Source organism: Salminus brasiliensis, chromosome 19 (genome assembly GCF_030463535.1).
Source record: "Salminus brasiliensis chromosome 19, fSalBra1.hap2, whole genome shotgun sequence".
NCBI classification, from domain to species: domain Eukaryota; kingdom Metazoa; phylum Chordata; class Actinopteri; order Characiformes; family Bryconidae; genus Salminus; species Salminus brasiliensis.
This window is the reverse complement of record NC_132896.1, coordinates 8,121,140-8,148,234: the sequence shown is the minus strand read 5'-3', so window position 1 is coordinate 8,148,234 and position 27,095 is coordinate 8,121,140. Positions and strand designations below refer to the sequence as shown.

Sequence of the window (27,095 nt, the reverse complement as noted above, 5' to 3'; positions counted from 1 at the left end):
CTTAAGCCAAAAAAGAAAAGAAAAAAAGAAAAAGGTATTTCTTTTTCTAGACACTATTGTGAATCTGGCCCCAGGTCCTCTCTACCGACTTTATTTTACTAGCTATCCTATTCTTATCTCTACTCTTGTCTGTCTCCCTTTCCCTTGTCTTAACTGTACAGGAAGGCCATCTATAAACTATTGCAATGGTGGTGCCCTATCACCAAGCCCTTTCCTCATTCATGACATTCCAAATTTGGGCTGTTAGTGAATAACCAGACTAACGAGGCCTGGTTCTGGGCGCTGTCATTTTCACGAGGAGGAGAATGGGAATGCAGCCGGAGCTTTGAGGTTTCTAAGCACAGTCCCACATACTTTGTTCCCAGGCAAGTTTTTGTTTGCTCTGAGGTCAAGGCACTGCACTGAATAGTGAGTTGGCAGAGCCTCTGTAGAGGCTTTTGGCTCCCAGAAGGCGTTTCAGGGTTATTCAGCTCTTAATCCAGCAAGACATGTGCTGCTGCAGTCACCGACACCTCCGCTTTATCGCAAACTGTACCGTGACGTGACGGATCTAAGCAAATCTCTGTGGATTTATGTTGCAACATTTCCAGCAGTTGCTGAAATCTAACCTGGGAAAGTTCCGTTTTTGTTCTCTGGTTACGAATATTCCGGCCTCCTGAGGAAACGTGACAATCTGGAATCAACTCCTTATTAATGCCTATGGATTTAGAACGGGATGTTGTAGAAATTCCTGTACGTGTAATGTGTAGGTGTCCCAATACTTTTGTCCATATTGTAAGATATGTAGTTTCAAGGTCCAGTATCATTTCCATCCTGTATATGACCAAAACTGGTATCTTACAGGATATTCTGATTCTTGCATGGATAGAAGAAACCTGCTTCTGTTGCATGCTGATGAAGTTTCTATGGTCAGCCCATACCGAGGCCACTCCACTCAGAGGCACACAGTGGGCCCAGTGGCTGTGGGAGCAGAATGAAGAGAGCACGAGTCTCTCTCTCACTCCCTCTCCTTCTCTCATTTGCACAGCTTGTCGCAGTAACTGAGGCACAGCCCTTAATACTCTGATGCTGAGAGTAGCTCTCATTGTAAAGGAGATGGAGAGCGAGAGAGAAAGAGAGAGAGAGGCTGCCTGCTAGCTGTGAATTCCTCCAGTGCTGTAAACTCAGTTTCCCAATAGAGTACGTCTTTGTGACTCTGAATGGGCTCTCTTGTTCAAGGAGAGAATTTCTCCCTGGATAGGCTTGGTATTTTCCTGTCCTCTATTCATAGGTGTGTCTTTGTCTGACAGCCAATTATGATAAGACAATATGGTGAGTAAACACTTGGATGGCAGAGGAATTTTATTGGAAGGTTATTACACTTGCACTTGATACCGAGACTACACCCATTCGTTTTCAGCTAAAAGTGAGGTCATTCTGTTCATTTTCTCTGCACTTAGATTTCAGGCAGAGCCCTATGTTCCTCATCGTTCATTGTGCTTTATTGTCCGTGTCATTCATAACAGGTTCCTTATTTCTGTCCCTGCAGGATTGTTGTCCACCATGCTAAGATAAAAACGCGGATTGTGTACTGAAGATGCTAAAGCGACTGGACAAGATAAGGTTCCGAGGACCAAAGCGAGATGAGTTCTTGGATCTTGCTGAGTCGCCCAACGCGTCAGACAGCGAATGTAATGATGACCTCTTGATAAAACCTCGAGTGTCCATCAAAGATGCAGAGGAGCTCCGTGACCCTGTAAGTGGGTTTTTAATGTTAAAAAAGGTTTAATTGACAGAAATGTTGAAAACTGACTACCAGCATGGATGCCTACCTGCAATTGCTAAATATGAAAATATGAAAAAGTATATTGTCAAAAACCTTGTATCTCCAAAACAGCAGCTTTACAGAAGAAGAACTTCCCTTTTAACTTTCAGTGGAAGTAGATGTAAAAAGAAAAGAAAGAAAGTAAATTTGGAGAATTTCTATTGGTCCATTCATCAATGTAAAGAACAACTGCAACATTCACATTATGGTAAAAAGAGAAGATTGTCAGAAAGTAAGATTCAGTTATATAGATAAGATTTTTGTGCAAAAGCGATTGTATTTTGTTTTTGTTGAATTTAAAGATTGTTGCCATGTTCAATCCAAGTCCAAGTACAATCTCTGTGTACTGTAACAGCAGGTCACTGTCATTGTTGTTTGTAGAACCTTATTTGTGTCATTAGTAAAATAATTAGCTCACCCCTTGCAAGTTAGGTTTATTGATTTATGAAGCACATGGCATATTGGTTATCTGCTTAAATGAAGTGTTGTGTAGATAAAAGGCAATACAAAATTTTTCCTCATTAGTAAGTAATTGCTGCGAGAATATCGGCAAGCTTTTGGAATCATGCTAATTTCCTTCCGAGTGTCTGCTGTTGCAGTAGTTGTCCATATAAACTCTATGCACTGCATAAAATATCAGTTTCTGTTTTAAGATCAGTGAACAGGATTGTTTACAAATTCTTCATAATGTTCTCTATATGTCACTAGAGTCAATACTGTATATGCCCGAGTAAGATTGGGGATTGCTTACACTGATGACATTAGCTGTGCATTCACGGTGACTCCTAACTCTGTAAAAAGCATTTCCTTAAAAAATTCATATGTTGTCTCAAACAGGTGCTGTACAAGAGACTAAAAATGTATGCTATTCTCTCGGGGACATTTGCTGTACTCAAATCAAGGACTTAATGACTATTAATGAGAGTTTCCATTTTAGTCCTGAAATGCTCTTAATCTGTCCACAGAAAAATAGCCTTAGGTTTTACACTGATTGATATTCACCCTCTGAATGGTGCTCTCTTTAGGTCATACGTCACATTTAAAAGTAGATGGAAAATTGTCCAGGCTATTGATTATTGATTATGGTGACATAATTTTTGTGATTGGTTAATGCTGAAGCTTTTTGCAGAAAAAAATGTATTTCTCTTGGCAGATTATTTTACACATGCTCCATTTGAAATGAGTCTCAGAATTAGACAACATTGCATAAACCAGCTAAACTCAGTGAAGCCTTTGCATATGTTTGACCATGCATTCCAAAATGTTTAGGGTGGAGCTGGACGATATGACCACAAAGGGGCCAGTACTTGAACACGCACAGTGGCTATGCACAGAATTAAAGATTATGTTGATTTGAGGTTCTGGATTTTGGTTTTCATTGTTGGTTTAATTTTCAGTTACTTGTTTTTGTATTTGGTAATTGCATTTGGTGTGTGTGGTGCATATAGTCACTGCCACGCAATATTTTTTGGAAGCCAATGTAAAAAGCATTCTTATTGGCACATTCAGCATGAAATACTTGAAATACAATGTGGAGAACAACTGCCAAAAAATGAAAAACTGCAAGACAGTGAGGATATGTTTCTACATTGTATTTTATTCTAAATCAGAATTGACAGGACAATGCATGCAGTGCTGCATGTCTTAATCAGTGACAAAAGATGAGTGGACATCACAAGAAATCTGTCGCCAGACTCTTGAAACGCCGTGATTAGCTGTAAAAATACAAACAGGCTGGTGTGACTCCACCCATGGTAGCTTTGAAGGCTGCTGAACTGGCTCGACCAAACAGACAAACAGACAGGTTACTTCATGATCCCAATAAACTGTAGCTTCTTTAGGTTCTGTCACAAAGCAAGACGAGAGAGGCACCTAAAGGACTTAAGTTGAACGAAAGTTGATATCTAGATTTGCGGTTGGTCCTGCCTTGCAGTTAAGACCAGCTTGGTGAGAAACTTCTCTTTTATTTATCTAGGGTAATAAGATAATCTCATGTTTGCATATTTTGAAAGGTTGTGAGAACTGTTACTTATTTACTTGCATCCAAGATGGTGTTTTTTCCCCTTTTTGGACTGCTGATGAACTGCATGCTTTCTTCTTGTCATTTAAGAAATCAGACAAGATGCTCTGGAGTATGTGTCCACAACCTGTGAGGCTCTCTTCCAACTACACATGTTGCCTTTCCTTTCTAGTAAGATCGGTTGACAGATTGGTTGTGTGTCTACCAGCTTCAGAAGGGCGGCTGCTTTGGCACCAGTTACCTTGGATACAGTTCCCATGAGGGCCTTTGATTGGTGACCTCAGCCTTGTTCTGTAGAATCCTGGTAATGTTACACTTCCAGGAAGATGATGGTTTAATGTCCTGGCCAGGCAGGAGTCATGGAGCCAGAGCAACGTTGTGCCAACTGCTCGGCTGATTTACTGAGGCCTAATGGAGAATCAATTATCTGATTCAGGAGACATAACTTGTTGAGCAGGGCAGCACTGTTGCAACGTTAATGTCACATTGTTCTGAATGTGGAAGGATTTATTTGTTGGTGTGTTTCTTGGTAATGTGGAATTGGATTTGCCCCTCCTCCTCTGATATACTTTCTAGTCTTGGTTTATGGACTTACTGAAGGAGTGTTTAGTCTTGCTTGTATGCTGATGGATGACCATTTGTTTTCTGTTCCTTTCATCAGCTTTAAGCCTGTACATATACAGTATTTGGTATAGAACCTCATTCTCTTGCTCTGTCTCTTCTGCTTTGTACTTCCAGGCTGGTACAGGGTCTATCCCCATGGCTGCTGCCATCCAGGACTACCAGAGAGCTGAGGCAGACAGGCTCAATGAAGTCAAAGGTCACCTCGAGATTGCCTTATTGGAGAAACACTTCCTTCGTAAGTACATTCTTTGCATCACTTTCACAGTGGTGGTACTGGATGCTCTGCACTGCAGATGCTCACATGCTTCACATGCTTTTCACGGCCCGATATACACTACATGTCCAAATGTTTGAGGACACCCATTATTATGAATGCCTTCAGATTCTTCAAGTTGCTGAAACAGATGTGCAAATGCACACTCACGGGTTGCCTAGTCCCTGTAGAGAAGTATTGCCAAAAGAGGAGGACTCTCCAAATCAGATAAACATGAACCTGTTTGAACCATGCCTGATTCAAAGCCCCCAGCATTGAGCTATAAAGCAGTGGACCCGTGTTCTCTGGGAATGATGCGCCATCCAGTGCTTTTAGGATGAGTTGTGGAGTTGGGGATGAGGTAGGGTGGTGATCATCCAACATCATGACCTCACTTACACTCTTGTCGCTGAATGCAAGTCCTCTCAGCAATGCTCCAAAATTCTTCCCTGGACAGTAGAGACTCCAACAAAAGCAGGATACTCTTTATTTTAATACCTTTGATTTTAAAAGAAAGAATGAATGAGCAGGAGCCCCAGTATTTTTGTCCGTTTAGTGTATCATTTAGATCACTGAAAGTATATAGAATGTTCATGGATGCAGAACTACAGAGATTGTCTACTTCACCCAGCAGCATGGTGTGTTTTGATGGTCCTTTTTCCAGTGTAAATTGTTGTGTTTTGTCACATCTAGCAGTGGAATGTAATCACTCAGTTGGATTTCAGCAGGTTTATTCATTCATTCACTGTGTGTGTGGCTAAGCTCTATGACCTGTACCACCTTTCCATTAGTGTGGAGATTAGCCCTTTGCTGGATAAAGGGTCGATACACACGCACACATAATTACATATACATTCTCTCATGTACATTCTTCCCTTTTGACCTCCTGATTGTTTAATGCCTAATAAAATGTAATAATGACTTCTCTAACACTACATTTTAATCTGTGACACTCTGATGGCTCATCGTATATTACACATGTCAAGAGGCCAGCTGGTTCTAATTTTAGATTTCCTGAGCGTGTGTGTGTGTGCTCTGCTGAACGGGAAAGCTGCAAAGGCCATACTAGGCCTTTCATATTGCTGCCTGTAAATCTAGGCAAAGCTTATTAATAGGCTGTTACACAACACAAGCCTCTCCGTATAGAAGAAAGGTGATTATTGATGAACTGCTGGGGGTCTTTGACTCTCTGTTTAGTTTGAAAAGCCTGGTAGAGCACATATGCGTGATATTTGCTGTGGGTAGAATGTTTCACTCGAATTAGGAGAATGATATGTAGCTAACCTGTTTCTCAGAATTCAAGAAGCCCTTTGTTAGTTATGATCAGGAGTTTTGGGATAACTTGAAGGATTATTTTTTTTCCCAACCCGTAGATTAGTTTTCATCTTGTTGTCTTTTTTATCCTTGTGAAGGAGAAACTTTGCTAATATCATTATTTAGTCAAGCGCTAGGGTTATCTTGAAATTGGAGAAGTACCTTGTTGCTTGTTGACACTATATGTCCACATGTTTGTGGACACCCCTTTCTAATGAACGCATTCAGCTACTTTTAGTTGCACCCATTGCTGACATGAATGTGCAAATGCGCACACACAGCTTGTCTAGTCCATGTAGAGAAGTACTGCTTCTCTGGAGCAGATAAACATGAATCTATTGGCACCATTCCTAATGCCAGGCGTGGGCTGGAGGTGTATAAAGACCCCCAGCATTGAACTGTGAAGCAGTGGAACTATGTTCTCTGGAATGATGGTGTTCCATCCAGTACTTTTGGGATGAGTTGGGAAGTTGAGGATTTAGGTGGGGTGGTGATCATCCAACATCCTGACCTCACTAACACTCTCAAATACACAATCAAATCCTTACATCAATGCTCCAAAGTCTAGTAGAGAGCCTTCTCCAAAAATAGAAGGACAAACATTCTTTTTAATACCCTTGATTTTAGAAGAAATGAATGAGCAGGTGTCCCAATACTTTTGTCCATACAGCGTATGTGTTGCAGGTCAATGATTCTTTTTACTTTGATAAAATCCTTTATAAGCTATTTCGACTTGGAATTACCCTAAAAGGCTTGACCAATAGTAACCTCCTTCATTCCTTGATAAATGTCTTTGTTTGTTGCTAGCAGACATAAGGCAGTCATCTGATTGGCCTCTGCTCATGTGAAAATTTGAGGTCATATGACTTCTCTTTGGAACGTTATTCCCCTCAGCTCCCATAAGTTCCCATAAGTCCCATAAGCTTCTACAATAATTACCAAAACTGAAAAGCAGGCAGCCTTTTTTTCTGTATTATTACTTCTGCAGTAAGAGCAGAACTGGTTAGATAAGATGTTTGCTTACACCCCACCCTCCTACACTATGTAGGAATTGCTTGAGCTGGTAAACTCTTCCTCACACCCTCATTAATCTTTTTTTTTTTTTGCGTTTGTACGGCAAGTGTGAAAGCTCAGTTGCTGTAAAAGGAGCAGGTGATTTGCTTTAAGTAAAACTGTGGACACAATAAAAGTCAACCTTGTGCTTTCTCCGCCGTGTTTAAGAAACATGGCAGCATTCTTCTTTCTTCACAATGTCTTCAGATCAAATGGGAAAGTTCTGGGAAAACTGTGCCACTGTTTCCATGAAGTGCTCAGTCACGGGACCTGGCTTTGTGTTCCCACTGCCATTCTTACCATGTTCATTTGGCAAAGACAGGCATGGCTGCTCATGCACACAGTGTGAGGGCACATTGTCACACGGTTAGAAAGGCCTTTGTCCGACTCGTTGAACTGCATATGCAATTGGGTCATTCATTAGCATCTTTTCATGCGTGCTCCAGAGCTGCATGGTGTGTTTCGGCCGTTCTGAGAGCGCTGGCATAGAGGTGCTGCCTGTACAGGACAGGTTGTTTGCAGGAGAGCCTGCAGCAGTGACAGGTTGCTTTAACTGTCATGGGAGATGATGGGACAAGTCCTGACTAGACAGATAATGTCAACAACATCTGTGTGACGAGTGTTGAAGAACAACAAAGCTATTGAACCAAATTCCTGATAATCCATTTATTTGGAATTCTCTTTGCAATCCACAAACAGCCCTCATATTTTCCTGATATCATAGTTGTTAATGTTAACTCCCATCACTTTGTCACAAAACTTTACAGAAGGATGAAAAAAATATCTTAACTTTCTATGTAAGTCACTGTAAATTACATTTAAGTCATCTCAGAGATTACTATAGTATAAGAGTCAAGTAGAAAACTTTAAAAATAGAGATGCAATGTCTAAGTAAAATATATCACATCAAGATATTCATGATACACAATACATATTATGAAATTCTGCTTTTCTCACATATTCATTTACTCAATGATTGTAAAAGCTGAGTATACTAGTATCAGAATGATGTGTATGATTAATTATTCTCAGCCTGAGCTACACTATTGACACAAGAACCTATGATCTTCCAACAGCGCAAATCTATGCCACATGGCATACTGCTTTTAAAGAAACATACAGTTGGGTGCTGCTCATAGACATTCCTGCTGTTCACTGGAAACACTGATGATAGCGATGCTGTGAGTATTATATGTCCAAAGAGTTGGCTTAGGACTGGTCCCAGCCCAAACCTTTGCACTGAGTATAGCAGGTGAAAAAACATTGCATCAGGAAACAGAATGACCATCTGTTGGAAAGTGAAGAATCTGGTGTTTTATTTCAGTTAGGACCTCACTTACATCACATCACATTGAGGGCCTTTGGATGGTGGCCTCAGTCTTATTCTGCAAAGCCCTGGTAATGTTGTCCATCTAGAAAGATGATCGTGTAATGGAATCATGGAGCCAGAGCAGCAGCATGTTGACTGCATGGTTGAGTTCCTGGATCCAGGAGGCATAACCTGTTGAGTAGGGAAGCACTGTTGTAATTGCAGTATAGCATTGTTCTGGACCTGGGAGGTCTGTATTTGTTGTTTTATGTGAAAATGCACTTTGTGACTAAGATTGTGGTGTTTTTTTTTCATGGTGCATTTTTCTTTAGACTGGTCCAAGCCCAAATCTCTGACTCTTGTACCATGTGTAGTCGATGAGCTAAAATGACAGGAGTCATTAAGCTTCCAGAAGAAACCGAAATCTCTGATCTTTTATTCCATCAGGAAGTCAGGAACTCACTTACATTACTGGCCTGCTCAATATTTACAAGCTGTTACTGTTTCGAAGGTGTGAGTGTCACAGGTTGTGTTGCAGTGCTGGCACTTCGGCATGTCAGGGTAACACTTCCCCAAGCCCATAAGGTTAAGTGTGTGCCTGGCAGGAATACAGATTAGCAGCCACGATTGCAGACACAGCACTTTTTCCTAAATCAAAAGTTTATGAATGAATTAGGTTTGATCTGGTTTGAATTCATTTCCTTTGTATAAATGTAGTTTGATTCATTGTGGTTATTGAGAAGTCATGCATGTTTAAAAGCTTTGCTTCCAGCACACCTGAAAAAAACTCATATGGATGCTCCTGCAGGGACCAGAATCTGCCAGGGAATGACAATATTGCTGTTGTATGCACTTTTGCTCAGAAGGGCCTGTCCCCCCATATACTGCAGTGTGCTGTGGGTCAGTGGAGCTCACCGAGACGCAGCGTCCCAGCTTCTTTGTTGGGTCTGCAATGTTCCTGCATGGAAAAATCGCACACAAACTACGCTGACTGTGGTTCAATGGCACTTTTCTTTGGTGCAGGTAGGGAAGGATTGGGTGCTTGAACAGAGGCCAGAAGCAGGTTTTGAGTTGTACCCTAATCAGAGTCTCCTTCTTAAGTTTTCAGGTCCCTTAGCACAGCACAGTTTCATATTTTCCTGATACAACATACCAGATTTCATTCATAAAAGGAGGTAAAAAAAGGCGGCATTATGTGTCATTTTGGTCTTTGGTCAGTACTTCTGAGGCTATTAAAAAGACTCTGTTGGAGTATCTGCCTCTACTGTCCATGAAAGATTTTCCAAAAAGATTTGGGAGCATTGTTGTGAGGATTTGGTTTCATTCAGTGTTAGCGGGGTCAGGCTGTTTGATGATCACCACCCCACCTCATTCCCAACTTCCCAACTCATCTCAGAAGCATTGGCTGGAGCACCATAATTTCAGAAAACACAGTTTCACTGCTTTACAGCTCAATGCCGGGGGGCTTTATAGCCCTGTAGCCCACACTTGGCATTAGGCATGGTGCCAATAGGTTCATGTATATGTGCTCCAGAGTCCTATTCTATTGGCTGCACATCTGTGTCAGTAATGGGTGCAACGTAAGGTAGATGAGTCCATTTATTAGAAGAGGCGTCATGAAACAATTGGACTCTAGGGTACGTTTACATTTAAATTTATGGCATTTAGTAGATGCTTATATGCAAAATCTTGCCATCTCCTTTGAGAACTCACTGGTCACTCCATTTACAGAAGCTTGAAGCCTTGGTGTAGTCATGGATGATCAGTTATCGTTCTCAAGTCATATTGCAAATCTAACTTGGTCATGCAGATTTCTCATCTGGAGAATTCGACCCTTCCTCTCTAGAGAGGCCACCAAGGTGCTTGGCCAGTCTCTTGTCACTTCAAGACTTGACTACAAAACCCTTATGCTGGCCTACAAAGCCAAGAACGGACCAGCCCCTCCATACTTGATGGCAATGGTCAAAAGCCGATCCGCACCAAGAGCCCTTCGAGCTTCAAGTACAGCTCGGCTTGACCTGCCATCTCTTAAAATCAATGAAAGACAAGCGTCCAGGCTTTTTCTGTCCTGGCACCGAAGTGGAGGAACTAACTTTCCCTGGGTGTCCGAACAGCAGAGTCACTCGGTGTCTTCAAACGCAGACAGAAGACCCTCTGTGAGTACTTGGGCAAAGAGTAGAGTATTATGGTCTCCATATTGACTTGTGTTTAGTAGTATCTTAGCATAGAGGTATCTTTGAATTTTTTGTCTATTCAAACTAACCAAGGTTATTCTTGAGTAAATAGTGAAACACTTTTGTAAGTCTGATAAATGCTGTAAATATAAACATAAATGTAAATGCTTCACTGTTTACTCAAGAACACCCTTAGCTAGTTTGAATAGACTAGAATTCAAAAATACCTCTAAGCTTAGACACTACTAAACACAAGTCAATATGAAGACAATAATACTCAACACAGGCTACAGAAATGTGGAGAAGGAAATGTCACCCGAATTTGCTATGGACCCAACTCCATAACAAAGGTCTGGTGGTATTTAAAGAAGGTGGTTGCAGCATGCAAACCCATTAATATTAGTGAACTGGAGGCCTCAGGAATGCTGCCAGAAGCTGGTGTCTGGCTATGCATCATGTTTGCAGCATGTAATAACAGCTAAAGGGGGCTCTACTAAGTATTAAAGACAGTTTTTTAATGAAGAGTTGGCTAATTCTGAGACTGCAGTTGTCATTAAAAGTGGAATTTTGTTCTGAGTATGGAGAAAGCACTTGTTCTATTAGTTGTGTTGAGCTATTTAAATTGGTCTTGTTTGATTGGTTTATTGCTAACAGCTGAAAGTTTGCATATTACCTAATTTGCGGTATAGGGTTAAATAATTTCATTTGCAACTGTAGGTTTGAAATTTTGCTGTTGGCAGTTAGGATCTCCCTCATTGTACAGATCTCAGGTGTCTGCTCTATTTCACTTGCCTTTGAGTCAGCGCTGGGGGGGGGGGTCTTCACAATAAGGCCAGTGCCACTGGCAGAGACAAGGCTGGGGCTGAATTATAGATGAGGATGGTCTTATGTTCCAGGTAACCTTGAAGCAGGTGTAGTGTGGGGAAATAGGCCTCATTCACAGAGCAGGATGTAATGTTGGAGAACAGATTTAATGTTGGCCTTACCTGATTGCAGCTGTGTGTTTTGACAAGTTGAAAGTGTGTGAAATTGAATGGATCTGTCTGCATCGTCTGATTCATGTCGGGTTTGTTAGAAGAAAATCAGAGATGACTGGCTGTCTAAACATAGACTGAATTCAACTCATGAGTGAGTTTGCTTTGATACCAGCATGACATAGGTTGATGAAGATTTAGAGAGACATTTAGCTCAACAGAATTTAGACCTTCTTACATGCAGGTGTATTGTCTTTATGAGCCGTGACCTCCCCCCTAAGTCAAGGCAGTCTCCCTCTCGACTCACCTCTAAAACAAACTAGAGCAACTTTCTCTGCAGTCTACTTCTGTTGTAAACACATTATACTTCTCTACTTCTGCAGTTATTCCCAGGATATTTCAAGCCTGGAGTCAGTCTGGAGTTAGATCATCTCACATGACGATGTCCAGACCTTGAAAAAATTTGGCATTTTGCTGACCCTAAATAAATTGCCTAAATTAATGTGAAAAGCTTTCCAAAATAGCAACAACCTTCTTTCATTTCAATGAACATCATTTTGTGAAGTGAAAAAAAGAAAAATGAAGATACAAAGTTTTTACATGACATAGATGAAATGAAACAACCGTCTTGTCTTTTTTGGCTGTAGATTTACATTTAAAAATGCATATTAATAATTGTGATCAACTGTGACAACCCTAAAAGTAATTCTGAAAGCAATAAGTCTGTATGTTAGCTATGTGGCATAGTTTGCTAATAATTATGTAACGCTGATGGACATGAATTTTAGAAAAGTTACCTGTTCGATGAAGCCCAAGATGAGACCTACTACTGTACTCCCCATCTCACATGTGAAATGATTGACACTTTGAAATGACCCATTGAGATGTGATTTGTGTGGCACTGCTCGAAAACTGTGTCAGGAATTCCCTCAGCCATGTCCCTGCACTGTGCTGTTCTGTTTCCCTCAGAGGAGGAGCTGAGGAAACTTCGAGAGGAGACGAACATCGAGACGCTGAAGCAGGAGCTGGACAAGGAGCGCTCGAAAAGAGTTGACCTTGAACAGAAGATGAGCGAGATTCTCAAAACCAGGTACGATGAAAGGATTTAATTTACTAGCAACTCATTCTCTTATCTAAGCTTGGTTACATATGCACTGTCCCTTCAATAGAAATTAATACATGGACAGTGTTCACAAACTCAGGCATATCCTATATAATACATATTTATGTGTTACTCACAGGCTTGAGGATTCTCCACCCCCACCTCCAAAACCTCAAAGTCCTACTGTCAATGGAACAGGTAAGCTGTTGGAGGTGTCCACTACTTGAACCTCTGTGTACCGCGTGGCTTTTTTAAAATTTAGCTGCTATGAAAGCAAGATATTCCACATTGGAGGATACTTTATTCTCTTTCAGGCTATATCGAGTTCAGGCTGACTGTCTCTTGCTACTATTTCTGGCCTGTGTCTGCCCTGTCACTTGGTGTTGCTGTAATTAACCTTTAAGCAAGGAATATTTGACTGTCTGCCCTTTCTGTCAAATAACTGTTGCTTGTTTATATGGGTGGAAGAACACCATTCTCTGTAGTTTAAGATAAGATGGCTATCTGCAGTCATTAGCCAGTGTTTTAAGCAGGTCACTGTATGTAGGTATGTGTGAGAGATGGGGTAAGCAAACGGCTATAGGTCCTGAGGGTGAAGAAGCTTAGAAAGGTGGTATGATTAGATACACACACAGACTTAGGTCTGCATCAGACCACATGACCGCTGCTTAGCCTTCGGTTATACAGCTTGATTTGATTAAAAAAATCTCCTGAATTCATTCAGGTTTATTTTATGTTTGTTTGTCTTTTCTGTAGACTTTGCACAGAATACACACTCATGCAGTGAACTATTTAAGAAACATCACTGATTTGATGACAGCTTTAATAGACAAGACCACTGCTTTGTACAAATCTCTTTAAAAAAAAGGATCTTCATGTGGTTCTTTGAATGAAAGGTTTTGTTTTACCCAAACTCACAGATCTCTATACATCAGTAAACATACATACATTATATGAACAAAAGAAGTTAATAATTGAATTCACGTGTTTTGATTCAGTCCTTTAGCAGCAGGTGTAAAAATCAAGCACCTAGCCATGGAGTCTGCCTTTACACATATCTAATACACTTTATACATAGCAAAAGAATGGGTGCTTCTTCTGTGGCATTGCTCAAAGAACCGTTGTACCTTTATCTTCATACCAGGACCCACATGTAGTGGTAATCTCTATTTAGTGACAAACCAAATATTTAGTGAAGTGAAATTTGACATCAACTCAAATCTAATCCAAAAATTCCTTAAGCTCTCAGTTCACATTTACTCAGCAAACTGTCAGCCATGCCAGTGCAAAAGGTCAAATTGCTAACATGAAGGCTTGGATGTGACAGCGCAGTGGTTCCCTCTTCAGGTCTAAAACGTGATCCATTGAGCTCTGCTCTTATGGAAAAAAACAAAAACAAAATATGCATTGATGCAGCTTGTTCATGAACCACTCGTCCCCACATGACCCACAAGCTGTCTGACTCTTTGGAATGGGGTAGAGTAGGGATACACCAATATGGAAGTAGTGGGCCAGTGCCCCAGTGTGATATGTATTTATATATGCATGTATCTGCCAATTCTAATACTGATACATAAATGTAGCATGTATTTTTGTGGGGTTATAAAAGCAATAAAATGAATAAAATGCAGTTTATCCCAGTAGTCTAGTGTCACCTAAACATTCTAATCTTTCACAGTACTATGCATATTGTCCATACTAAAACACCTAAACAAATTTTTTTAAATATCAAAATTGTGATATATTTTTACCATATCACGCACCCCTAGGCTGTTTTCACACACACACACACACACACATTATCAAAAGTTCAAATCAGGTTTAAATTGATCAGTGCCCATCTGGCCTGATCGGGTCGGGTCCTAAACTCATAAGTACAGGCTAGACCTTCAAATTCATTCCTAGGCAGACCTCTGGTTGGTGCCTGTTTCACATCTCACAGAGCATACAGTTTATCTGACCTTCAGCTGATATTCAGATTCATACTTCTCACACTTCTAGACGTTTATCTGCAGCTCAGAGCTTTGTGTGTATTTGTTGCAGGGAGGCAGTCTCATCACTGAAAGAGCATTTGCATCACTTATTCATTGTACACATATAACGCATGGACTTTGGTTTTGTCCCATTACCAGACTGACAGCCCTTTTCTCCTCTCTGACAGGAGAAAAACAGAAGGAGTCGTTGAGGTCTAAGCTGTGGAAGTGGCTTTACGAGCGCCTTGGTGTGTATATAGAGGACTTCCGCTTCCAGCCTGAAGAGAACACAATAGAGACAGAGGAGCCACTCAGTGCTAAAAGGTGACGTAGCCAACACCATCTACAGTCATGTGACACCCCATGAAAACCTTCTTTTTTACATATTTAGACATATAGAGAAAAATGTCTTTAAAATCATTTGTAAAATGTATTTAATAGAAATGTAATTTTCTTGTAAAGGAAAATTTTAGGACACCCCAACATTTATTACTACTTCAGTCTAAAATTAGAATCAGGTGCAGAACATCAACTGCAGAATATCATTATTTAAACCTCAGACATTTAGTTTGGTTTGCTCTTGACTGTAGAAGTGGGTGGTGAAGATCACCATGGCCAGATCCAAAGAGCTCTGTGAGGACTTCAGGAAAAAAGGATTCATCTGGGAGTCTGGGAAAGCATTTAAAAACATCCCAGAACAGCAAGTGAAACGTCTGCCAACATGGCCGTCCTAGCATATTACCCGTCTTTCAGTATTGTTAACTGCCGATCAAATGTCTGTGTGTTTAAATATGTATGGTTTTCATGGGGAGTCTTAATTTATTTCCTGACTGTATCTTCCTGCTAATAAATCTTTTGTAGGTTGAGGGGGAGGAGCTGGTCAAAGAAGACACTACAGACTCTAGGGACAGCTATAAATGTCACTGTCCACATTAGAGCTGCTGGTGACAAAACCTACAAGACAATGGTTTTAGTTTTTAGGACATGGCAGTACCTTCAACAAGCTCCTCTGAATGTTCTTTTGGGGTGATTACAGACCCCTAATATAGAACATGTCCTTATGCTAGTCCAGACATACTGTGACCTTTCTGAAATCAGTTTTTTAATGTGTGATGCTGCATTCTATGATTAGACTACTAGTATTCACTTGAGAAATATGAGTGGTTCCAAGTGTCCTGGTTTAATTGAGGAAGGCTTTTGAAGTACATTGCTGTTGTCCTCCCCCTGGTGGTGGTTTTCGATCTTATGTTTTTTTGTTCCCTGCCCTGTTAGTAGGATACAGTTCAGCAGCACTAAACTGCTGTTGTTGCTCTGGTAAATAATTAATCTTCACCTTCTGCTCTTGTTACAGATTAACTGAAAACATGAGACGACTCAGTAAGTATAGGCATGGAATTGCTGGAGCCCCAAATTACCATAAATATTTTTACTGCATCACTGTACATTTTTTACAGTATGTTCCTGAGCAGACATTCTGACTGTGTAAATGTATTTACAGAACGAGGTGCTAAACCTGTCACCAATTTCATGAGGAACCTTTCTGCCTTATCTAGCTGGCACTCTGTCTACACATCAGCCATTGCCTTCATTGTAAGTAATACAAACACTCACAAAGATGAAAAAAAGAAAACAACAACAACTAAAAGAAACAGTTTTTTGGAGGATAAACCAAAAATTTTGATTCTACCTACCTATTTGAATTACCATGAGTTGGTGCAAAGCAATGGCAGTATATTTGATTAACCATGCTATGCAGTATTACAAAAAACGCTTAAAGTAAGGAAAATAATGTTTAAACACTATAGTAGGCCTCCCATTGAGGATACCTCATCTGATGTATGGTTCCTCTCCACTCCGCTCTCTCTCTATCTCTCTTTCCATAGATCTATATGAATGCTGTGTGGCATGGCTGGGCCATTCCCATGTTTCTATTCTTAGCCATTCTACGCTTGTCCTTAAATTACCTCATAGCAAAGTAAGTCCAATAGCAACTCATTCTATTTTGAATCAAACTGATCAAACACATTTATGCATGCCAGCACATTTACCTCTGATTTCACCCCCTGGAGCTAAATGCCCCATAATTATGATTATTCTCATTAGGCTGCAGTGTTGCAGGATTTCAGTGTTCTAATGACAAACCATGTGACCCTATTGCTGTTGCAGAGGCTGGAGGATACAGTGGAGCATTGTGCCTGAGGTGTCTGAACCCATGGTAAATATGACCACAGTGTTGCTGATATATGAAATAGCATGATCACATAATCTTGATTTTCATTATTTCATTTTCATAGAAGTAGACTTTATGAAACGTTTGAGAGTCTTTCTTTTCTCTTTGTATCAGGAGCCTCCAAAAGAAGACCTGACTGTTTCAGAGAAGTTCCAGTTAGTGTTAGACGTGGCGCAGAAAGCACAGGTATACATTTTTATTTTACATAAACAGCAGCACTTGAATGGGCATTTCTTACTCCTGGGCTTCCCCTGCAGTCGGGAAGTGTGACTCACTCGTTGAGCCACCGCTAAAGAACATGCTTTATACATGCATTTTTGGCACAATCTAAAGTGAAAGAAGCATGCAGGCTGTCAAGGTAGAAAATATGACTGGTTATGCAGCGTTAGCAGTTTTTGTGAGTGTTGCCCGCTTTACCAGAGTTACATAGCGCAGTAGCTGTTGTGCCGAGCCCAGAGTGAGAATTCTCACTCTTTCAGGTAGGGCTGTGTTTTGGCGAGAGCTTGGTGATATGACATGTATCACAATACAGGGTTTACAATTCAATATATTGCGATACTGTAAGACGACATATTGTGATCTAAAAAAAATTACATTTTAGGAAAACTGTCCTTAAGACACAAGAGTTAAGACACAATACTGCTATCTTAACGGTTGGGGTTAAACACAACACTAAATGAACCCGTGTCTGACACTAATCTTTGCATGTAAACTAATGATAAAAAATTGTAAATCATGTGTTTTTGAGAATCGATACAGTATTGAAAAACATAATATTGCAATACTTTAATTATATTGCTATTTTCTTACACTGCTAATTACAAGTCAGTGGTGCATCACAGTGATTTTGAAATTGATGTTTTAAGGTAGAAATGCTACATAATGGTGCTTTAGGTTGATAAGAGCATTACATTTTTTCCCACACTGTGTGTTTTCATAGAACCTGTTTGGAAAGATGTCTGATGTTCTGGAGAAAATCAAAAAGTAAGTGAATTTAAGCATTTTAATTACGAATTCAGCTACAAACACAGCTTTTGTAAAAATCCAACGTTATGTTTTCATATGTTTGTATGTATGTTGCAGTCTATTTATGTGGGTTCAGCCAGAGATCACTCAGAAATTGTATATTGGTCTGTGGATGGCGTTCATTGCTTCCTGCCTACTGCCATATAAACTTCTGGGTTTTATAATCGGTAAGATATTTGCACACATTCAATTGAAAGCATCATTCGTTCAAGGCCAGCTTCATTATCTTGTTGTTTTTATATAAAAAAGTGTTGATGTTGTAGATGTAGTTAATTTACAGCTGCAATGTTATTGTTACACCAGGGCTCTATGCTGGAATCAAGTTCTTCATCATTGACTTCATCTTCAAGAGCTGCCCCAAACTTAGGGACAAATATGACACCCCCTACATCATATGGAACAACCTGCCAACTGACCCACAGCTCAAAGAGCGCAACAGCGCCACCCTCAACAGACGGGTAAGTGTGTGTATGTGTTTACATACACCAGTTTTGTATTAATAAAGATCCAATCGAGAGTTTAAATGTATTCAAAGAAAACATGATGTTTATTATACTAGTGAAAAACGAAATGCTCAGCCTGGTTAGTGTGTGTGTGTGTGTGTGTCAGAGAGCAGAAGTCAGTGGCTTTATCTGGAGGAATAGTCTGTCACACTTGTGCTCTGTTATTTTTCTCTCTTAGCTGTCTGGGTTTGAAAAGGTAGGGATCTGTGTGGCCTTTGGTTTGACAGCAGTGCCTGTGTTTGCCACCACTGGCTGGTCCTGCGTGTGTGTGTGTGTGTACAGATAGAGATTTAGACCAGTACACACAATTCTGCTGGAGAATGGATCAAAAACCTACTGAGCATAAATGTTCTATATAAAAACAGCTGAAGCTCAGATTACTATTGTTCTAAATGATGAATATAAATAAAACAGGATGGTTGTATGCTGAATTAACAAGTATGTTTTTGATCCATTGCCTTTAGAGGGTATCTAGTTTCCACTTCAGTGTGTGTGTTTGTGTAGAGGTTACATTTAAATAGGTTTTCTATTGTAGACCATAGCTGAGACAAGTGCTATGACATTAGAACTGCCAAGTTAAGCCTAAATCCATGAATCAAAGCACTTTGGGACGATGTAGTGAAACAACTCCTCAAAAATAATTTATTCAGCGAATTTTAATATACCATTGCCGTCATATAAAAACCTGACATATCTCCATTTTTGCTGTTTTTTACTTTTTGACATGAATGTGAATCTTGCTCATGTAAAGTTGCGGTTTTGGAGATACAAGGTTTTTGTATCCATGTTACATATACATTTGGCGCATGTCACATTAGGGCTGAGGCCATGTAACAGTGAAGTATCAGAGTCCAGTTCTGGTTTTACACTCCCTGGGATAGCAAGTCATCAGCTTTTTCAGTCAGTGCAGCTGAAAGACAGTATTAGCCTTTTCACATAAGTGCTCTACTGAACTGATCAAAGCTATGTGTGTGGCTCTGGTTGTTTGTGTGTGTGTGATGAAGTGTGAGGACCCTAATTTAACTCAGAAATCTGGCCATTAAACAGAATAAACAGGCCACACTATAGGAACAGCCATGAGCTCATGGTGGGAAAAGTGTAATTTGTGTCTTTGGGCTTTTGGGCTTATGGCTTTGGATGTTGGAAATGCAAACTAGCCAAGATATGGGTGATTCCTCAATAAGGGTCTTTTTTACCATCTTAACTTTTGGAAGAAGAAAAAGGAATAATTCTGTTAATGTTTACACGATTTAAAGTAAACAATCCAGACTATTCCAAAGGTTTCACTTCTTTTCAGTATTCTCTAGAGCTCTACTAATGCCTTACGGCAATATTGACAAAAAAAATGGTTTTAGGAAGTAATATGTTGAACTTTCATTTCTAAACAGTTAAAAAGATACTCTGAAACTGAAAACCTGTCATTACTGTGATCATATATCATTACCATCACAACCAGTTTTGTGTTGGTAAAGACATCTTACGGTTATTGTCTTTATTTATTTTTAATAAAAAAGACCCAAGGTCATGGATTCTGTAACAGTGCTGAACAGCTAGTAGTATATTTACTTTAACTACATATAAATGATGTGAACATTTCTAATATGTATATATATAATATTGCACTATAAACATCAAAATGCTACTTTATAATAATTTGGGTGACCCAAAAATAATATGTTTAAATGTTACTTATTTTGTAGTATTTCTAACATGAATTTATAACCAGGGAACATAAAGGTTTCCTAATTGAAGAATCACCCCTATACTAAAAATGCACCTATAAAATACTTACAGTTTTAAACAATGAATATAAAATTATTTTCCCTGAATTTTGTCTCGATTTATTGGGTTTTTCTTTTTTTGTTTTTGTTAGTTTTTTTAACTTTTTGTCTTAGCCCAATGCCCGAATAGGCAGTGCACTGCCAACTTGTATTTTCTGGTGTCAGTGTTTGACAGTTAATATTCCAATGCTGAATTGGGTAAGTCAGAGTGTATTTTATGACTTTTAAAGGTAAAGGTGCACATATTTGTCACTGTACAGTGTGCACTGTACAGCAAAATGGGTCCTCCGCATTTAACCCATCTGTGGTAGTGAACACACACTCACACACACACACTAGTGAGCTAGGGGCAGTGAGTACACACACACACACCCAGAGCGGTGGGCAGCCAACTCCAGCGTCCGGGGAGCAGAGAGGGTAAAGGGCCTTGCTCAAGGGCCCAACAGTGGCAGCTTGCCAAGCCCGGGAATCGAACCCACAACTCTGTTATCGATAACCCGGCGCTCTAAACGCTGAGCCACCACTGCCCCTAAGTTTTATAGTTAGTATGTATGGGAAAAGGGTTACTTGTGTTTTGTAATCTAAACACATTTGTTTTTGTTTACTGTGTGAATCAGAATAAATACTGATTCTGCTGTGTATTCAGTATTCAGTATGGAGTGTTAATGACACACCCTGCATAAAATATGATGGATGCTGCTAGTTTTGAATGTTAGATCTTCTTGGTACTGTGCACATTTACTCCAAATGTCTGACACATGGAATACCCAGAATGAAACGTACATCCTTCTGTCATACTAAATATAATGTTCCATTTAAGAATTTTCATCAGACCAGCTGAAGCTCACAGATGAGTCAGATATGTTTCTCTCTTTAAGAAACACACTGTCTTACTGTGTCTGTTCGGTTTAGCTTCATAAGTAAAACTGTGCCTGTATGACTCCATGGCTTTGCGCTTTGCACGATTGCACTGCATCCCCCTCTCCCAACTTCCCTTGCTGATGTCTGACAGCCAGAGAGGAACAAGTGTGGCCTTCTTCTCAACATTTCACTACTGCAGCCTCTGCTCTCCGCACTGCACCGGTCTGTGCTAGGTTAGGCTTGTTCTGGAGTGTCTCTGGGCTCACTGTCTGACACTGGTGGTGTGCTGAAGCCTGAAACAAAAACTCCCATCTGATGGGCTCTTGTGTTTCAGTGATGATCTGTGATCAGTCATGTCCCTGGATGGTAATAAGAGGGGGAACTGCAGACTCCTGATCCTGTATCAGAATGTAGGGCCAGAATGGAGGCCCCTCACTAATGTCATTTTTTTTTGTGCAGTTAACCTGATCCATCTCCTCCCTGCAGCAGATCCAGCCTATGGTGGCACGTGGTAGCCTGGCAGCAGGAATGCCTAGTGGCATTGGCCGTGAGGAAGAGAGTGGGCGGGCATACAGCACCAAGAGAGGGCCTTTTCATGAAGTCTTCAACCTGTCCGAGAATGAGCGCCCCCTTCCAGGTAGGAGCATACTAGTACAGGCACTGCAGCTAAGAGTCAGAATATACTGAAGCATCTGCACTCAGCTAATGGAGTGACTTACATCAGCTAAATACAATTCAGAGTGCAAGTTCAAGTCTTGTTACTACAGAATTAACGTTACATTAACAGCAACTGCTGAGCCAGATGCTCTGCACAGTTTAACGTGTTCACTTTGACAAATCATAAAGCAAAAACACTGCAGAGATGGACAAAAAAAATACCTGTAGTCCAGCCTAGTCTGTACCCAGAAACCTAAACTGGTAGGGATCTGTTTTGGTCGTAGCCATAGAAATGGTTATGAAAACGTCTTTAACAGTGTCTGTGTTATTTTCAGTGTGTGAGAATGGGTGGAGATGCTGCTTGATCAACAGGGACAGAAAAATTCCCACTGACTACATACGCAACGGTGTCCTCTATGTGACAGAGAAGTATGACTGTGTGCTAATACAACATGCGGTTGACCTATTGTACAGCTTTTTGTTTTTAAAATTAATTTAACATAGTGTTTTTCATTTGTTAATTTGTGCACTTTTATTATAATTACATAAATTAGTGTTTTTATTTCTAAGAAATGTGTTTTTCCTTTGTCTTGTAGTTACTTGTGTTTTGAAAGCTCCAGCTCCCGGTCGACCTCCTCGAAGAAGAATAAAGTCATCAAACTCCAAGACATAACAGATATTCAAAAGGTATTATTATATCATGTAATATGCAGCACATGATGTTGATTGTTCTCTTATTTCCTTATGGATATGTAGTTCATTCTGTACATGGAAGCACGTCTGAACTGCCTTTTTATCCATCACAGTATAAAGTTCTGTCAGTATTGCCTGGATCTGGGATGGGAATCTCGATAGCCACGCCTTCCACACAAAAGGTAGGTTGCAAGCATTCAAATCTAGCATACAGCTGCACATCATCAGATACGTTAAGACATGTCTTCCCAGACTTATCTGCTCCTCTTCGGCCCTGTGTCTCAGCCTCTAGTGTTTGGTGCCATGATTCACCGAGACGAGGCCTTTGACGCCATCTTCAGCCAGTACACCAAGATCATCGGCGCCACTCCCTCTGTCACAGTCACCAACTCAGAAACATAGAAATATGGAACATTCAACAGCCCGGCGGCCCACAACCTGCTGGGACTCCAAATGAACTTGGAGACTTTAGCTCAGAAGCAGCTCCTTCAACTTCTCCCTTTTCAGTAGAGGAGGTACCGGGACATCCAGAACAATATGGAATCCATCTCCCATATCCTCTCTGTGCTGCATTTTTAGAAAGGTGTTTTAAAAACGAGACACTGTTGACCTGTACACTGGCGTTTACTGTGTCTTGCGTAGCAACTTGCTGACTAACACTCAAATGCCATTATGGAACAGGAGCTGGTTCTCCTCGCCTATTCTGAGAAGATTCTTGTCTGGTGTATGTGTGTGTATGTGTGTGTATGTTTCTAGATTTGTGTCTCTGAACTCAGTCTTGTCACATAGTGTTTAACCCAGCCTTTTTGTTGATCCTGCTGTCTTTTTCATGTGTATTGTATCACGTCTAGCCTTGCAGAGGGAGACACACTGCAGTTTGTGGTGGCAAGTCCTTTTAGTAGTGAGAAACAACATGCTTGAGGAACACCATAGCCTAAAACGCCTCTCACAGAGCATACAGTTTCTGCTTCAGTAGGGATGGCTAACACCACTAATTTTGTTTTTGATCCCATGCCAAGTAATACCAAGACTGGTATCCTGATACCAGTACTCTGGTATGTCCAGTACTCTCTATACGCAGCAGGACATCTACTAAAACTGTGGGCATCACATTTACTTCTATTACCATTAACAGTTTCAAGACGTATTTTTCATTTCAGTGCATTTACAGTGGGGAAAAAAAGTATTTAGTCAGTCACCAATTTGCATTGGTTCTCCCACTTAAAAAGATGAGAGAGGCCTGTAATTGACATCATAGGTAGACCTCAACTATGAGAGACAAAATGAGAAAGAAAATCTGAAAATCACATTGTCTGATTTTTAAAGAATTTATTTGCAAATAATGGTGGAGAATAAGTATTTGGTCACCTACAAACAAGCAAGATTTCTGACTGTAACAGACCTGTAACTTCTTCTTTAAGAGGCTTCTCTGTCCTCCACTCATTACCTGTATTAACGGCACCTGTTTGAACTCGTTAACAGTATAAAAGACACCTGCCCACAACCTCAAACAGTCACACTCCAAACTCCACTATGGTGAAGACCAAAGAGCTGTCGAAGGACACCAGAAACAAAATTGTAGACCTGCACCAGGCTGGGAAGACTGAATCTGCAATAGGCAAGCAGCTTGGTGTGAAGAAATCTACTGTGGGAGCAATAATCAGAAAATGGGAGACCTACAAGACCACTGCTAATCTCCCTCGATCAGGGGCTCCACGCAAGATCTCAGCCCGTGGGGTAAAAACGATCACAGGAACGGTGAGCAAAAATCCCAGAACCACACGGGGGGACCTAGTGAATGACCTGCAGAAAGCTGGGACCTGTGATTTTCTGATTTTTTTATTTTATTTTTTTTCTCATTTTGTCTTTCATAGTTGAGGTTCACCTATGATGTCAATTACAGGCCTCTCTCATCTTTTTAAGTGGGAGAACATGCACAATTGGTGACTGACTAAATACTTTTTTTCCCCACTGTATATGACTGTCATGTGTGTGTGAGGCGCTGAGAGAGACAAGTAGAAGGAAAAGTACTTCCTATCCTAAACAGCTAGTTGCTTCAATCATTGTCAGAAATGACTAGCTTCAGAAAAACATTCCATTTGAAAGAAAATAATCATTAGTTTTAAAGAATAAAGAAAACACTTGTTTTGTAAAGATTCATTCTCAAAAAAGAAAAACACCGGGATCAGAAACACTCATACTCTGGTATCGATTTACTCGCCTCTACTGTAGTGCCCAGAAACGTAAAACCACAGCCTTTTCTAATCATCTCTCCTCAAACTCTGGATCTGGAATCATGCTCTGAGATCCAGCTGCATTTGAATGTGTCTAATACATGCACCTTAATCATAGTGCACTCTCTGGATCATCCGTAGATTTAGATTTAGGTGTAGGATTAGGATTGCTTTTCTCAGTTCAGTGTTCACTCTGAAGTCATGTGTTCTTGTAAAGTATGTGACCTCATACAATAAGCACAACTACAGCACCATATAGTCTTATCCATCACCTGAATGTTCACTAGTGGAGAATGTGTGAAGGGTTATTGGGTTTTGGGTGTTGGGTTTTGGAGATTTAGCTGTGTATATATTCGCGCATGTCATCAAACTTTTCATTTCATGCCTCTCCGTAATGCAGTTCAATGTTTCTGGCATAGCTATGCCTCATTACCAGTCAGGATCAACTCTGCTTTTAACAGTCCACATTAAACGTTCAGAAGAATACAGCAGAAGAATTTCTCATTCAATACTGGAAATTATTAATGATTACTTACAGGATCTCAGAACTTGTAGTTGTTTGAAGTGTTTTCTTTATTGTAATCTAATTTTTAAATACTTTTTAATGATATTTTCTCCTACATTTAGTTGAAGCCACTTCCCAAAGCATTAGGTCCCTCCTCAACCACTGCTCCACATTGTAACATGGTTGTTGGAGTAACTCTGCCATAGGGCACCATGCTGAACCACTGGGAGACCTTTACGTTTTTGTAGGCCTTAAAGTTTTTGGCACAAACAAATAAATGTAAAATATCATTTCCGTTGTGAGCACCTTTAGGAATAATAACAGGCCTTTCATTGGGAAGGTGGAGAGATTAGTTTCAGATGCCAAACATCTTAGACTGGAAAAAAATCCCCATTCCCTTGTGCACCTGTGGATGTAGTTTACTGAAGTCTGTGAACCTGAACCAGTCACATGATGCTGTAGTAATCTGCACTTTATATGATGAAAGTAGCATTTCTTGTGTTATTTTTGTGTACGCGCCCAGATGGTACTGTTTTGGCACATTAATTCGAGAATTAATTGTCAGTGTCTCACTTCTTCAGTAACTTTAAGAATGCTTATTTTTGGTAAAGCCACAGATTTAGCCCTTTTAAAATTGTGGTTTACTTTCATGGAAATTGGAGCTGTTCCATCCTTTTATCCACTTCTTTCTGGTCAGGGTTGTAGTGGGTCCGGAGCCTACCCGGAATCATTGGGCGCAAGGCAGGAATACCCCCTTTAACTTGGCACAGTCCATCGCAAGGTGGAGCTATTAGTAAATAATGTATTTCACAATCAGTTGCCTCTGAATCATTCAAATTTGTGGGTGAAAGCCAGTCAGCACATTAGAGAAGAAGCACAGAATGTTGTTAAAATTATTATTATTATTTTTGCCAAATATGTCTGTATTACTGTTTGCCTTGCCCTTAAACTCTTATGTTTACAGAGTTTTGAGTACAACTTTGTATGTCTGTGGCTAGTTTGATCCCCAGAGTAATCTAGGGGCATGAAAATGGGCCCGGTGTCGTCCCGTGATGATTGTTAGTGGTACTGTGAGAGGGTTGTACACTGAGCATAACTGTGCAGAGATACAGAGGAGGTTTGGTCGTGCTTTTAATTTGCAGGGTTTCCTCTGTGCCCTTTTACCTCCTTTCAGTTAGACCCCAACAGATTTTCAGTAGTGTGCTCTCTTGAGACAATGCACATATAATAAGCAGCTATAGATGAGCCTCTTTTGCTTAAGAGCTCAAGACGTTGTTGGGCAAAATGTAAGTGTTACTCTGTTTAATTTGATTATCTGTGGCATACAGGCCTGTGTTAGTGTGGCTAGCCAAAGACTAACAGTGGATTAAAATCACTTTCTATTAGGACCACCGTTACGAATAGCCTGTGCAGAAGAAACATCTTTATTAACCTGTCAAATTCTGATGTACTGCATTTGCTCTGACTTATGGTTAATGATTTAGTTTTGAAACTAAGTGTAAATGTCTTAAAACTTACCTTGTGCTGTTCTTTCATTTGGTCAGATGTAAAATCATTGTCTCCGAGATGTCCATAGTCAGTAAGCTGTAGAGATGCCCTGTGATCTCTATGAAGGGAGGATTTCACACAGAAAAAATGTTTTAATGTTAAACAAGCCTCTGAACAGTTTATAAAGAAATTGTCTAATGTAAATGTGTTGTACTTTTTTCTATTTAAGTAAAACAATTTAATAACAATCCACCATCTTGTTTTTCACTCTGTTTTAAAGTAAACATTGTCAACAATCTGTAAGAAAGTCTGAAGGAGAGAACTGAAGACAGGCCTTCGTCACAGCTGTTCCACAGTGAGATACGCCATATGGACAAAAGTGTTGGGACACCTGCTTTTGTTGGAGTGACTGTTTCTCGATTCTGGAGCATTGCTAACTCATCCCAAAAGTACATGATTGAGCATAATCATTCCAGAGAACACAGTTCCACTGCGCCACAGGTCAAAGCTTTATACC

General features: G+C 40.2%; 1 protein-coding gene across 3 annotated transcripts in view; it reads left to right on the top strand.

Annotated features, from left to right (window-relative positions):
* Positions 1–26,826, top strand: part of gramd4b (GRAM domain containing 4b) — a 30,087-nt gene extending 3,261 nt beyond the window's left edge. The window contains exons 3-20 of one of the 3 annotated variants that reach the window (XM_072664083.1): positions 1,529–1,735; positions 4,563–4,683; positions 12,495–12,615; positions 12,767–12,825; positions 14,789–14,924; positions 15,952–15,977; positions 16,099–16,190; positions 16,484–16,575; positions 16,767–16,815; positions 16,945–17,016; positions 17,771–17,814; positions 17,914–18,023; positions 18,160–18,314; positions 21,491–21,638; positions 21,994–22,087; positions 22,255–22,345; positions 22,465–22,533; positions 22,637–26,826. In XM_072664083.1, coding sequence (XP_072520184.1) covers positions 1,577–1,735; positions 4,563–4,683; positions 12,495–12,615; positions 12,767–12,825; positions 14,789–14,924; positions 15,952–15,977; positions 16,099–16,190; positions 16,484–16,575; positions 16,767–16,815; positions 16,945–17,016; positions 17,771–17,814; positions 17,914–18,023; positions 18,160–18,314; positions 21,491–21,638; positions 21,994–22,087; positions 22,255–22,345; positions 22,465–22,533; positions 22,637–22,753 — 1,755 coding nt within the window. In that variant the 5' untranslated portion in view covers positions 1,529–1,576 and the 3' untranslated portion in view covers positions 22,754–26,826. Of the gene's footprint in view, positions 1–1,505; positions 1,736–4,562; positions 4,684–12,494; positions 12,616–12,766; positions 12,826–14,788; positions 14,925–15,951; positions 15,978–16,098; positions 16,191–16,483; positions 16,576–16,766; positions 16,816–16,944; positions 17,017–17,770; positions 17,815–17,913; positions 18,024–18,159; positions 18,315–21,487; positions 21,639–21,993; positions 22,088–22,254; positions 22,346–22,464; positions 22,534–22,636 lie in introns of all 3 variants that reach the window. The other 2 variants (XM_072664081.1, XM_072664082.1) reach the window with 2 other exon arrangements.
* The last annotated feature ends 269 nt before the right edge of the window (positions 26,827–27,095 follow it).